The sequence below is a fragment of the Sceloporus occidentalis genome, unplaced genomic scaffold (genome assembly GCF_023333645.1).
Source record: "Sceloporus occidentalis isolate IW3139 unplaced genomic scaffold, rSceOcc1.0.p SCAF_5, whole genome shotgun sequence".
NCBI classification, from domain to species: domain Eukaryota; kingdom Metazoa; phylum Chordata; class Lepidosauria; order Squamata; family Phrynosomatidae; genus Sceloporus; species Sceloporus occidentalis.
Window position 1 is genome coordinate 88,112,428 of NW_028316985.1, and position 14,567 is coordinate 88,126,994.

The window sequence follows — 14,567 nt, forward strand, 5'->3', positions numbered from 1 at the left end:
TCCGGAGTAAAAAGAACCCAGTATTTACAGGTTCTTTTTACGGCGCCGGAGTGACGTCACGAGTGCGCCACTGGCTCACTCACAACGTATGTGATGCATGCCATGTGCGGATGCTCCATGGCGCTTATGTCGCAATTGCGGCGCCTGTGTACACTAGGGTTAGGGACTGTGCGGTTGGTGCGAGGTCCCTAACCCTAGTATCGCTGCTGCCATGCCACAAAGTGCCCGTCTGTATTGGGGCTTAGTGAAGTAACTGGTGGCTCTCCTCAAGCCAGAATTAACCTGGAAGCTATTTATTCCTTACTCTTAATTTAGGCTGTCACTGTGCTAGTGTAAATATAGATTTAAAAACATTAACAGTTAAACTGCAATAATTTTGCATCATCTTCTGTTTCAGTTGCTATCAGTAGTACCGTAGTAAAATATTAAATGTCAGAAAAGGCTATTTAATATTATGAGCTAACAGCTTGCTTGTCAAATTTCATATATGCATAAATCTTTAAGCTGTAGGCACATGAAGCACTGATCAAGTCAGATAAAAACTATTTGAAAGTTAGCATCCTTTTTTTATATGAAAAATCCCTAAATCTGTTTTTCTTCACAGTCTAAAGTAGACTATCATGGCTGATGTTTATTTATTCAGATCCCAGTTGAATTAACTTGGGTATTATGCCATATGGAAAGCAAGACAAGAGCATTTATCTTCCCTACCATAAAGTGCTAATGCTGCCCACTTCCTCCTTGGTTTAGTGCCTAAATTATTTTCTTCTAATAAGAGAGAGAGAGAGAGAGAGAGAGAGAGAGACTCTGGCCTAGCCTCTGATTACTGGAAATCTTACTGAAGTCTCCCAACTGGCTTTGGTGATTTCACAACAGAGTTACAACCTACTTGAAATCCTATTTTTGCAGCCAAAAGACTGGAAACTTGGTGTACAATCAAATGTCAAAGTTCCTGTTTATTTCAATGAGAGAATTAAATAGCAATTTCAGTATATGTCTTTTCTTTAAAATAAAAGATTATGGAATAAATATAGCAATGAAAGTGATTTTATTTGAAAGCCATTCAATATCAGTTCAGTTCATACAAAATTTGGAACAGACGACTAAATTGCACCCACACTGCAGAAATAATCCAACCTGACACCACTTTAATTGCCCTGGCTCACTGCTAGGGAATTTTGGGAACTGTAGTCTTTTGAGACATTTAGCCTTCTTTGTCGGAGAGCTCTGGTGCCACAACAAAGTACAGCTCCCAACATTCCATGGCATTCAGCCATAGCAGTTAAAGTGGTATCAAACTGGATTATTTCTGCAGTGTGGATGCAGCCTAATGGAGAAGATGGGCTAGGTTCATGAAAAACGGATAATATAAGGAAAAAGAGATGGAGAGATGCTTTTCACTCCGTCATGGTAATAAATGCACTATGAGTAAAATTAAGTGGCATCGGTTCAGGAGAGTTGAATATCACATTTTTTTTACACACATTACATTATTATTATGTGGGATGCTCTGTCTCTAAATATATATGTCCCCATATGTCACATATGAAGACCAGCATGTATGTGGTCAAGCAAGATCAGAGTTTGGCCAAGATGGTAAAAGTTATTAGTGAGGATGAACATACAAGCTAGAAGATGCTGTAGAAGATTGCTTTTGCAGAGCCTACTGGGAAGGACAATATTTTGCCCCCTGAGTTAACAGAATGCAAATTTCTTTTGCTCCTTCAACTCAATTTGCAGTAATTGAAATAAGTGGAAAACAAGGAGGGACATGGGAGGAGAAAAGAGAAACTGGGACATTTTTTAAAGAGCTGAAAAAGTGGGATGGCAGAGGATTAATTGGGACTGTTCCTGTCAAAATGTTACAGTTGGAGAGCTGTTGGAAGACAAAATGAATGGAGGGGGGCAGCTATTTACTTAAATGTAAAAAAAAAAAATCATGTTTAGATGATGAGAAAAGGTTGTATCTTTGTGAATTTTGTCATTTTAAAAAAAATAACCAAGTGATTAGCCTCATGGTTCCTCAGTACGCCTCCATTTATCATGACACATTTCTGACAGACACATTGGAAATGCATTTCATTGGAAATGCAAGTGGGAGTAGCATGTATCTGTGGGGGACTAGAACATCTGCGTGTTTGTAACTAGGGGCATCCCTGCTTAATGAGAAACAGCTGAGATATGTGGGTGGCCCCTTTCTCAAGAAGAAGCTGCTGGAAAATCTGGTACATATTTTTGGACTCACATAGCACAGCTACAGGCACACATTGGCCAGAGGCATTGCTATTGAGACAAAATTGTCATGACTTTAACAGAGGCAGGCTGCATGCAAAGCCTGTAGTATTTAATTTGTGACTGTGTCCATCTGCTTTGGACTGGAATTACATTTAACTGGCAAAGCTGCAGTAGGCCCATTAATGTTATGCCTATTTCTATCCATCCCTTCCAGCTTGCCTGAACAACAACAATAATAACAATAATAAATACTAAGACAGTGGCGGTGATGTTGGTGGTGCTAATGATGATGAGGATGATTAATTTGAACCCTTCCAAGGTGATTCATACACACAACACACATAAATATATAGACAATAATCTATAGAGATTAAACCATTTAAAATTCATTAAAAGGGGGAATATTTTTTAAAGAAATCATTAAAACAGCACACTGTTAAAAGAGCATCACAGTCGATTTGTAAAAGCCTGGTGGAATAGTGAAAATTTTCATTTGCCAGTGGAAGAAGAACAAATAGGGAGCCATCCTAGCCTCCCAGGCTGAGCGCAGGAGTTCAAAAGTCTAGGAGCAGATGCGGAGAAGGTCCTCTTCCCTTGTTGCCACCAAATGAGGCTGAGAAGCTGGTAGGACAGAGAGATGGTCCTCCCCTAAAGACCTTCAAGCTCAAATAGGCTCAAAAAGGGGTCTTTCAAATACCTTGGACTTGAGCTGTGAAGGTGTTTGTATGTGAGCTGAAGGTCTGTATATGTGTTTCTTTCTGTTCTACCTACTGATGTGCACATCGGTTTACAGAACAGAACAGAAAGGAAAAGGATTCCTGTCCAACAGAGTTTATAATCACAGTTTAGGGTTTGACAACAGAGGAAGGAAAGGAGATAATAGAGGAAGGGAAGGGAAAAGGAGGATTGGGGTTTGCTTAGGGGTATTTCTATCTAAATTTTAGGCCCATGGGATTTAAAAATACTGAACGCTTGAGTATGAAGTTAGCAGGTACTGTTCTGTTGAGCAGGAAGGGGCAGAGGGCCAGCAGATTTGCTTATATTTACAACAACATGATATCTTGTATTAATACTGTCTGCCAAGTGAAGGACAGCACAACCCTTTTTAGTCCTACATCTAAAGAAGCTTATATGAATCTCTTAGCCAAACTAGAGGCCTAGTCTCAAATTATTATTCAAGCCATAGGGACAGGAAGAGATGAGAATAAAGGATGGGGTTGAGTAAAGGATATGTGCACACTTGCATTTACACACACTCAAATTTCATGTAAATAGCAAGAGATGACACATATAGTCCTTTTCTGTGCCTACAGCAAATGTGTGCTAGACTGAAATGTTTCTGGAGCCTTCTACTAGGGTTTGTCAGTGAGAGATAGAATGATGTAGTGGTTTGAGGGTTGGAGTAGGGTTCTGGGAGCCATGGAAAGCCATTGTCAGACTTTGAACAATCAATGAAGGTAATGGGAAGCTTTCTCTGAATAAGATTTGCCAAGAAAACCCTATGATAGGCTTGCCATACATCAGAGTTGACTTGAAGGTACATAATTGTCATCACCATCACCACCACAAGGATTTAGAAGGGTTTAAGGAACATCTGCTTAATAAACTGTGTGTGTGTGTGTGTGTGTGTGTGTGTGTACACACTTATTTGTGGGGAAAGGGCTCTTACAAGGTTAGGGGTCTTATGGGAGGGACACTGTAAAGCCATTAAAAACCCATGTGCTGAAACAGTATTTTTCTTTTAGAACTGATTTTTCCTTTTCTAGCAATAATCTCTCTCTCTCTCTCTCTCTCTTTCCTCTTCCCTTGGTCTTTGTTCTTGCCCTCTGGTAGCTATTGTTAGAGACAAAAGAATGGCATTTATGGGAAACAATAGGACTGTTATACTGCCTCTTCAAAGCTATACTATGTCTCCTAATGTCATTACATAAGCATTGAGAGTCAGCTGAGCACTATTTACATTTATGTACAAATAAGAGCTATAGAAGGCATCCTATGTTCTGTGATCAATGGATGGGGATAGTTTATGTTCCTAAATGTGAATAAAAGCACTCAGATTAACATGGTGGTGCCACAGAGCACATGTGTGTTCTCAACAATCATGCTTATTGTTCACTCAGAGGTAACTGGCTTTTAAATTATGGCCAAGGGATTTGGAGGTTTCTTGGAGGTTTTTCTGGGGTTTCAGCTATACATTTAGTAAAGGTGGACAAGCTTCCCTGTTTGCTCAATATTACCAACCTCTAGCTTAAACACAGCACAGCTGCATTAGAATATTGTATGCATTCTAGGACAGTACAACTCAGAGTGGTGGTTTATGGTTTATTGGTGAGTTTCCAGGAATGTTTTCAGTGCTGGTGAGTTTCCAGGAAAGAAAGAAACAATTGTAGCCAATGGACATAAATATGGTACCAGTTCCAGGCGCACTGCAGAAAAAATTGCCAGGCTCTCACATGAGATGGCCTGAAATGCACTGTTCTAGGATGCATTCTTTCTTTGCACAGGAGACTGATGAGATTGTACATAGTTTGCATCCTAGAAAGCGTTCCTCAGAAACCTGTGCAATGTGCAAATATTTTTTTTAAAAGAAAAAACTGGTTGTTGTTCCCTAAGGAGGAAGATTGAAAAACCTTACTGCTGGTATTACGGTTACAAACCTAACACTAATGCAAGATAGGGAAATGTCTAATTAACAATTTGTAAGCCGCTCTGATAGCCTTTTGGCTGAAGAGCGGGGTAATAATAATAATAATAATAATAATAATAACAACAACAACAAAATATATGTCTCTCTCTGCCTGTCTTCTTGTAAGGCTGAAAGTCCATTAGATAATTTAAAGCACTTCGCTTAGGAAAAGCACTTGTATGCTTTACTTCTGTACTGTTGCAGCTAAAAGAAGCATTCTAGAACTCACATACTTGTCTTAGTTACCTGACTAAAACGTTCTTATTCCTGAGGTGTATAAAAATGGTAATTAGAATAATAAAAATATTCTTGACTTCCCTAAATTTGTATATACACGATCTGCATCTACACTGCAGAATTAATGCAGTTTGACACCACCTTAACTGCCATGGCTCAAAGCTATAGAGCTCAGGGATTTATAATTTTGTGAGATATTTAGCCGTCTCTGGTGCCTCAACAAATGACAAATCCCAGGATTCCATAGGATGGAGGCATGATAGTTAAAGCAGTGTCAAACTGCATTAATTCTGCAGTGTGGCAGCAGCCCACATTGCTGGTTAACTGAGGAGCTTAGAGTACTTCTAAAACCAGGGAAGACAGCAATAACAACTATGGATGAGTGGAATTGTATTTTTTTCCATGGGAAAATATAATTTTCTATGGATTCTGAACTTGAGAAGAAAATTGTAAGACTCTATTCAGTGAAATTAGGATTTTTCATAATATTTTAATTTCCTTGTTAAAGGGCAGCAACCTAAGGAAAATACTTCTCAATCGCTATTTTAAAGGTGACTATGGAAGCAGCGTCAATGGCCCTCTCTCTAGTAACTTTGGTAAAGCCAGCCAAGTAGGAGGTAAGTAGCAGCAATTTTTGGAAAGAAATAACTTCGGTAAGACTATTCTTTTCAGTGATAATATGTGTGGATGTTTGTCAGCCTAGTGTGGAAACCTAGGATCGCTGAACTCTTATTTGTTACCTCTCATGTTAAGAAATCTTGAAGATGTACTCTTCGTTTGTAAACGTAAAGCACATGAACGGAACATAGGATATTTTTTTAAAGACAGATTTTAAACACTGAGGCTAGCCGTTCCTGGGAGCAACATGCTCTGCATGTGCTTGGAGGTGCCCTGTTTTTATTTATAGTATTGTTAGTTTAATTATTTCATTTGTTTTCTTCCTTTTTCTGAGACTCAGGATGGCTGATGAAAAGGAAAACAAATATGTTTAAAATGTCTACAGAAAGATCAATAAAATATATAGAAGTTAATTGAAAAAATGCAATTAAATAATCTGTAGAACTGAATGCAGTTGGCACTCCGTTTTCACGGAGGATCTGTTCTGGATCCCACCGCACCCCCACGAAAACAGAGGCACACACATATCCAAGCCCCATAGGCTTGAATGGGGCGCTTTCCCCCGAGTGTGCACAAGGCGTGCGCCTTTGGAGCACACCCCTTGGAAACAATGGAGGTTGCCCCTTGGAAACAATGGAGGTTGCCCCTTCCTGAGTATTTAAGGTCGCGGATCCCAGATCTATGCGTTAGGAGGGGTGACTGTACATTTAAAAATCCTTTAAATGACAGAAGATAAATATCAAAGAACATACCATGAAAATCCCACTACAGTCAGTTCCTGAAAGCCTGTCAGAATCTTCCTTCCTTCCTTCCTTCCTTCCTTCCTTCCTTCCTTCCTTCCTTCCTTCCTTCCCATCTTTCTCCCAGCATGGGATCCATTGGAATAAAAGAGTTTTACTGTATTTTCCTGCAGAAGGGCAAGAAGGAAACCTTTTCAGCATCCGTAAGGATGGTGTTCCTAAGCTTAGGAGCAGCCACCAAGAAGGCTATCTCTCTCTTGTTTCTGCCAAACATGCCTGAATGAAACTGTGCTCCAAAACACACTTCAAAAATAATCCAGTTTGAGACCACTTTAACTGCCCTGGCTCAGTGCTAGGGAATGGTGTGAATTGTAGTTTATCGTGGCCCCAGAGCTTGCTGACAGAGAAGGCTAAATGTCCTACAAAACTACAGTTCCTAGAATTCCCTACCATTGAGCCAGGTCAGTTAAAGCTGTCTCAAACTGAATTATCTGTGCAGTGTGTTTTGGGCCTGAGAAAAAGAACTCACTGAAAGATCTTAGACCCAAGCCATTTTATACAGGAAGACAGTGCTTCAGATAGCCTAGGCCTGATCTGTTTAGGGCTTTATAGATTATAATCAATTATAAAACATTTTGAATTATGCCCAGAAATTGATCAGCACTCAGTGACACTGCTGCAACAAATAAGTTAAATGCTTCCTGTAGCAACCCCAGTGAGCAACCTCTTTGGGCACACTGAAGGTCCAAAACACACTGCAGGAATAATCCAGTTTGAGATTGCTTTAACTGCCCTAGTTCAATGTTAGGGATTTTGAGAACTTTAGTTTTGTGATACATTTAGCCACCTCTGTCAGAGAGCTCTGGTGCCACAAAAAACTACAGTTCCCAGGATCCCCTAGCACTGAGCCAGGGTAGTTAAAGCAGCCTGAAACTGGATTATTTCTGCAGTGTGTTTTGGACCTTAAGTTTCTGAGCACTTTTCAAAGGCAGTCCCATTATAGTAATACAGACAGAACGTAAACAAACCATGTCACCATGTTTTAAAACCTCGTGTTTTAGTGCTGAACCAAGACTCCGATTAAAGCTTGGTGATCATTTTACTCCTTGCATTTAAAAAGTTGCCATATGAAAAAGTAGTATAGGTGTGTTATTGACAAATGCTTACTGTGAGAAAATAATGATATTATACTAAGCTAAGAATTACTTAATTTCATATATTTTAAAAAGGAACAGATCTTAATATTAACATTCATTTGATCTTTTTCCAGGTAGCTTTTCAGGGCAAGATTCAGATAGGTGTGGTGTGTCAATGCATGATATTCAATGTCTTTTGGATAAAGAAGGAGCATCAGAACTTGTCACGGATGTCATAGTTAGTACCAAAAATGACAGGATATTTTCTGAAGCTATCTTACTTGGTATTGCATTGCTTGAAGGTGGAAACACGCAGATTCAGGTATTTAATTTGTTGATACTGTATATATGTATATATGTGGTTCAAATAATGAACATGTCCTCAGGGTGCACTGAATCATATATTCAAGCAATTTTTGTTAAATTCTTCCTTTTCTTATGTGGGGTAGTGGCTTCACGATGTCAAGGTGAAATCCAATAAGTGTTTTGTACAGTATCAACAAAGAAGACAGTACATCTAAGCAAAACTGAATGAGTGCAGCCATACAGTGGCATAACATCAGTAATTATGCACTGTCAAAATGCAGAATGGGAAGAGAGGAATTTATCTGTCATTCTTATGGCCGTAGAACTCAGGACAAAAGAAACTGCTTGGCAATAAGTTTGGAATGACAAATGGAAGCACTTTACACAACTCATTATCCTCTTTTACTCATTAATGTTTTTAAAGGGATAATGGTTTCCTATTTGATTGTTTTTAAAAATTTACTTACTGCATTGGTTGTCCAGTTGTTTGTTGCTTTATCAGTACTTTTAATTGCCTTTTTAAAAAAACGGAAAACTTCGTGCACTGTGCTGTTGTCCCCATGTGTTGTGTTACTCTTGAAACATAATTTGGTTATGCCCTTTTTACAAAAGGGAGAGGAATTTGTTACAAGTAAGCATGTTGCTTGCAACTCAGTATTCCCAAGCTCTGAGTAAGTAAGTAGTCATGTCTTCCTTGTGACCCTGCCTTGCAGATCTGGCAACACAGCCCCACATGTGTCTGGCATAAATTCAAGGTAACCACCCTCTCAGATTACTGTTGCCAGGCTGCAGTGTAATATTCTTGTGTCTATTAGTATGATAGTAAAGATTTCTTCATTATTAATGTGCTGATATCCTAAATGCTTGTCTTTTTCTCCTTCAGTATTCCTTCTTTCAGCAACTGAATGAGCAGAAAAAGTCTGAAAGGTTTTTTAAAGTTCTGTATGATCGGATGAAGACTGCCCAGCAGGAAATCCGATCCACAGTAACAGTAAACACAATTGATTTGAGCAGCAAAAAGAAAGAGGAAGACAATGATCTCACAATTACGGTTCCAAAAAAGAGAGGTAAAGAAAACTAGAGGTATCATTCACCAAGAGTACTGATTCCATTTCAAACTACAGTCCAAACAACAACAGTGTATTGTTTATTTATTTATTTGGATTATTTATGCCCCACTCTTCAGCTACAATTATTACAGTTTAATTATTAATTTGACAGCTTGTTGAGGAAAAAACAAACTAATGCAAATGTCTATATTTGGCATGCCTATAATAATATTTGCTGTTGGATAAATACCCTAAAGGCACCAGATCATATGGGATCTTGGCAGCTAAGCAGGGTCAGCCCTGGTTAGTATTTGGATGGAAGACTGCCAGTGAACACCAGATGCTGCAGATTATATTTCAAAGGAAGAAACTGGTAACTTTAACAAAAGTTTAACAAAACCATAGGAAATTCATGGAATTACTATAAACTGACTGGCGACTTGAAGGTACATATGCACACATAGGCCCGTTCCGCATGGGCATAAAATACGTCCCCAGGACGTACTAGGGTTAGGAAAGAGCGTGCTTTACGCATGCCCCTAACCCTAGTATGTCCTGGGGATGTACAAAATGGTGTCACCCATTCTACATGAGTGACGCCATATTGACGTCACGGACGCATAGCGTCCGCACGTCCCACAACAGAAGTGATGTCGCAAGCGTGCCATTGGCCACTTTTGGCACCACTTCCGGGGACCAAAAAGAAGCCGCTTTTTGCGGCTTCTTTTTGGTGCATCCGGGAACCGCGCGGTTTGACTGCTGCGGTTCCCGGATGCAGCAACTGGCGGTGCCGGAAAAGCGCCCATTTTGGGCACTCTGTAACGCACCATAGTAATATCTCCTTGCCAGAGAAAAAGACTGGTGGATTTACTGGCTGACTGGCTAGCTGAGTGATTGATTTTTAAAAAATTATAGTCCACTGCAGGCCAACCCTACTCTTAGGTAAAGGGAATTGGCCATCTCAGCAGCATATCTGGTGTGCCATGAAAACAGTTTCATGAAAGAAACCTCTGGAGCTGGTTTTGGAGCCATTCGAAGGGTTGTGGGGATGGTGAGAAAGAGGAAGAAAATTACAAAGCACATGCTTAGAGATTGTGGCTTTAGTCCATGATGTACATTATGGAAAGGTGACATACACCAACAACCCTAAATCACCATAGAAGAACCCAAGGGATGACTTCAGATTCTAACTAATCAAAAGCCATATCTCGGAGGCCCTCACATTTTCTTTAATTGCCTACATCGCACAAAGTGTTTGCAGATCCCAGCAGTTGGGAGCCAAGATGCATTAACTGGTCAAAATGCTTCCCATCTTTCTGGTCCTCTCAAATGCTGGATGCTAACTTGCCTACTTTAATGACAATTACGCATCAATTCTATTCTCTCTCTCTCTCTCTCTCTCTCTCTCTGTAGTAAGAGATTCAAATCTTCACCTGAAAGAAGGCATGAAAGGACAATTAACTGAAGCCTCCACAGCAACTTCTAAAGCTTACTGTGTGTACCGCAGGGAAATGGACCCAGAAATTGATCTTATGAGTGCAGGAACAGATGCAGGAAATGCAGAAGAAAAATCTTCAGAAGAAATAACAATGAGTCCTGCCATTGTAATCATGCAGCCAATCCTGAGGTTTCTTCAGTTATTATGTGAGAATCACAATAGAGAACTTCAGGTATGATGTTGAGTGGCTATAATTTTTATGCCTAACTTTGCAAAGCTATTTATGGTGTGTGTGTGTGTGTGTGTGTGATGTAAATGAGAGAAACTCTTTGCATGAACACATACTAAGCAAATATTTGAAAAGGTATGTAATCTCTTATCTGATTGTACACCCCATAGAGTACAATTGTACAGTTTTTAGATCTCATTGAAACTTAAATACCCAAACAGTGTTGAAGAAGCCATGGCAGTAGGGTTCATTACTCAGTAACAGTATAAGTATGTACATATGAAGCTGACATATTGCGTTTCCAGTGGTCAGTGTAGCCCAGTACTGTCTGAGGAAGCTGGTTGATTTTCACACATGTCATTGTTAAACTGGTGTTAACCCGAATGAAAAGTAGACAAAACCCACTCCTTTTTGCTTTCGGAACATTCCAAAAGTAAAAAAGAGCGACTTTTGTCTACTTTCTGTCTACTTTCAGTAATACCACTTTAACAATTACGTCATGTGAAAATCAACCTACTTTTGCGGGTTTTTTCTGATTTAGACCTCCATTGCTGCATGGGATTTCCTCTGTATGATAAACTACAATGTTATATCTGCATATACATTGACAATTTTCTTATTATTTCCAGAACTTTTTAAGGAATCAAAACAACAAAACCAACTATAATCTAGTATGTGAGACACTTCAGTTTTTGGACTGTATTTGTGGAAGTACAACAGGTGGACTAGGACTTTTGGGGCTGTACATCAATGAGAAGAATGTAGCTCTGGTGAATCAGACACTTGAAAGCTTGACAGAATATTGCCAAGGCCCATGCCATGAAAATCAGGTAGGTCCATTTAAACATTGTAGCTGGATTTGTACAACACAGAACATTAATATAAAAATTGTAGTGGCTTAATTAGAAACATTATATCAAGAGATGTTTCAGTTCTTTATATTTTATAAATGCTGTTGAAAACTTGGATCTTTAGGAGTCAATATTTTTTTTAAAATTAACATATGCTTTATCTGGTTTATGTTAATATTTAATATTGATAAAAGTCCAGGTGTTTAATACTTGCATTTCTTTGTTCAAGTATCCAAAATATATCATATAGTCCACCTCATCTAGCCAAAATTAAGCAAATCCCATTTATTATTTATTTATGTCCTTACTTCCCTTTCCATGAAAAGAAATGTGACTAAAAATGATTAACTTTGACTGGCTGGTGCCTGCAGTACAATATGATTAATACTTTGATTAATAAACCTTAAATCCAAAGCCTTCAGTATTGCTAGTATTGCCTTTCCGTTGGGCTCTAGAGTTCAAATAAGTTCCTAAACAGTATTTCATTAATTTGGAAAGTGGTGGAGCAATAGTCCAACTCTCTCTTTTCCATTAAGTGCTGCATACCCTCCAGCAATTCACAGATGAAAATTGGGACACATGTGGCCAAACTCAGAATGTGGTCAAGATGGCAAAAGTTTATAAGGAAGGGAGAAAAACATGCTAAGAGAGGCTGCAGAAATTTGCTTTGCCTGAGCCTACGGGGAAGGACAAGATTCTATCTCTTCTCCCCTCACTCTTACATTAATTACATTACATGAACTCAGTTTGCAGCAATTGAAATAAGCCAATGACAAGGGGGGAAAGTGGATGGAGAAGAAAGAAACTGGAACATTTTAAAAACATCTTAAAAAGTGGGATGGCAGAAGATTAATCAGAACTGTCCCTGCTAGGTCAGGAAAGTTGGAGGGTATGATGCTGCAGAGTTGTGGATCAAGCACTCAGATTTAATTTATTACAACTGGTGTGGAAGAGGTGGTGTAATGTTAGGTTTAATTCACCTGACCTGGATTTGAAACAGAAAAAAATGCAAAATCTACATTGTTCGTATCCAGTGTTGTTGTTTTTAAATATCTGTTATTTTCTAGACCTGCATAGCTACACATGAGTCTAATGGCATAGATATTATTATTGCCTTGATTCTAAATGATATCAATCCGCTTGGAAAATACCGGATGGATCTAGTGCTTCAACTGAAGGTACAACATTTACATATATATTCATTTTAAGCCTCCGCAGGCCTAGATCTATGAGCCACTGAGCACAATAGATAGTCAAGCTGCATTTAAAGGTTACAGTTGTTGTTGTTGTTCTGTGCACTTTCAAGTCATTTCCACTTTATGGTGACCCTAAGGCAAAGCTATCATGGGGTTGTCTTGGCAAGGTTTGTTCAGAAGGGTTTTGCCATTGCCTTCCCCTGAGGCTGAGAAGTGTGACTTACCCAAAGTAATCTAATAGAGTGGGGATTCAAACCCAAGTCTCAAGAGTTGTAGTCCAACACTCAAACCACTATATCATGCTGGATCTCAACAGTTACAATACTGGGTTGAAAATATATGCCCATCAGAATAAATGTCAAGCTTCTATAAAGCCTCCAAAGGTCTTGAAGTCACTAGCAAATTTATTGAAAATGGTATAAATGTATTGACTTTGCAAACAAGAACAAATGGAGCATGCCCCTTCCACGACAAGATTAACAGTTCTGTAGAGGTTTAATTTCTAAAGCCTAACCAATAATTCCAAATAGACTTTCTCTATATTAAGCTTCACAGGGATTTGTTTGTGCACTGTGTTTTACACTATTTGTGCATTATGTTTATGTTAGGTTACACCTTATATCATTATATGTGATGTAAAATACATATTAATTTTAATAAAGAAAAAAAATACACCTAGTCTCAGCAGCAGCAGTTATATAGTAACTGCTCCTATGCTGGTGCTGGCCTCTACCTCAAACATGTCAGATAAAGGTCAACTACATTTTCATTAATTGATAATACATCAATAAACACTCAAGTGCTTCTTTAGATGCATAGACAGGGGCAAAACAAACACCAGAGACAGGCTTTTCATATCTCATTTAATACAATACTTTTCAGAAGAGCTAGTTCATAGGTTCAGGTTTTTTTGAGTGGTCAAGTAAGGAAATAGAATGAGACAGACATGGATGTATGCACAATACCCTCAGTAGGGTATAGATTCAGCAGAATTTGGCTGTGTTTTCCCAACACACATAAAGTGATAGGATCGTTTTGACTCCAACTCATCTGAATCAATTTAAATATGTTTTTCAGCCTGAATTCTATATGTACCATCTTCAGTGGTTGCTGAATTCTCAGGAGCACATACTCTTTAAATCCTAATACCAGTCAATGATGTTCTGTACTACATTTCATCAGTTTTAGTGATGGAACTAACAGTGATGCAGAGCAGGCTTTTTCAGTTGTGAAGCCTTCCCTTTGGCAGTCATTATACTGGCTGCTTTGATTGGCTTCTCCATTATATGATTATCCATGACACTGGTTTAGATGTATATTTCGGTATGTATTACTAGGCTGTCTGAAGTGAATAATATGCTGCCTTGTTATAATAAATAAATAAATAAATAAATTTTCCTGCCTTTCCCAGGTGGATCGAGGCGGGATTACAACCCAGTATAAATATACAATAAAGTACAGCAATAAAATATATAACCTTTAACAATTAAAACAATGCAGTTATGCATCCAGCAAACACACTTGCAAATATGTAGCTTCAACTAGTTATCTGTACGCTGTACTGATATTATGTCTTCCATAGAACAAAGCAGAAGGAAGATTCAAACATTTTAAAATGTTATCTAATAAAGATAACATTTAATCTCAATTAAAACAAATACAGGGACCATTAATCCATGAATTAGATTTTAAATGCATCAATTTGCCTTTGTGTCCTCAGAATAATGCCTCCAAGCTTTTGCTGGCTATTATGGAAAGCAGGCATGACAGTGAGAATGCTGAGAGAATCCTTTTCAACATGAGACCAAGAGAGCTGGTGAGAACATTTTTTGTATATTAAGTTGGA

General features: G+C 38.6%; 1 protein-coding gene across 3 annotated transcripts in view; it reads left to right on the top strand.

Annotated features, from left to right (window-relative positions):
* ITPR2 (inositol 1,4,5-trisphosphate receptor type 2) overlaps positions 1-14,567 on the top strand; it is a 256,626-nt gene that overhangs the window by 168,320 nt on the left and 73,739 nt on the right. For all 3 annotated transcript variants that reach the window (XM_089524659.1, XM_089524661.1, XM_089524660.1), the window contains exons 38-44: positions 5,667-5,775; positions 7,787-7,974; positions 8,842-9,025; positions 10,421-10,677; positions 11,304-11,504; positions 12,593-12,703; positions 14,442-14,537. In XM_089524659.1, the coding sequence (XP_089380785.1) occupies positions 5,667-5,775; positions 7,787-7,974; positions 8,842-9,025; positions 10,421-10,677; positions 11,304-11,504; positions 12,593-12,703; positions 14,442-14,537 (1,146 nt within the window). The remainder of the gene's footprint in view (positions 1-5,666; positions 5,776-7,786; positions 7,975-8,841; positions 9,026-10,420; positions 10,678-11,303; positions 11,505-12,592; positions 12,704-14,441; positions 14,538-14,567) is intronic.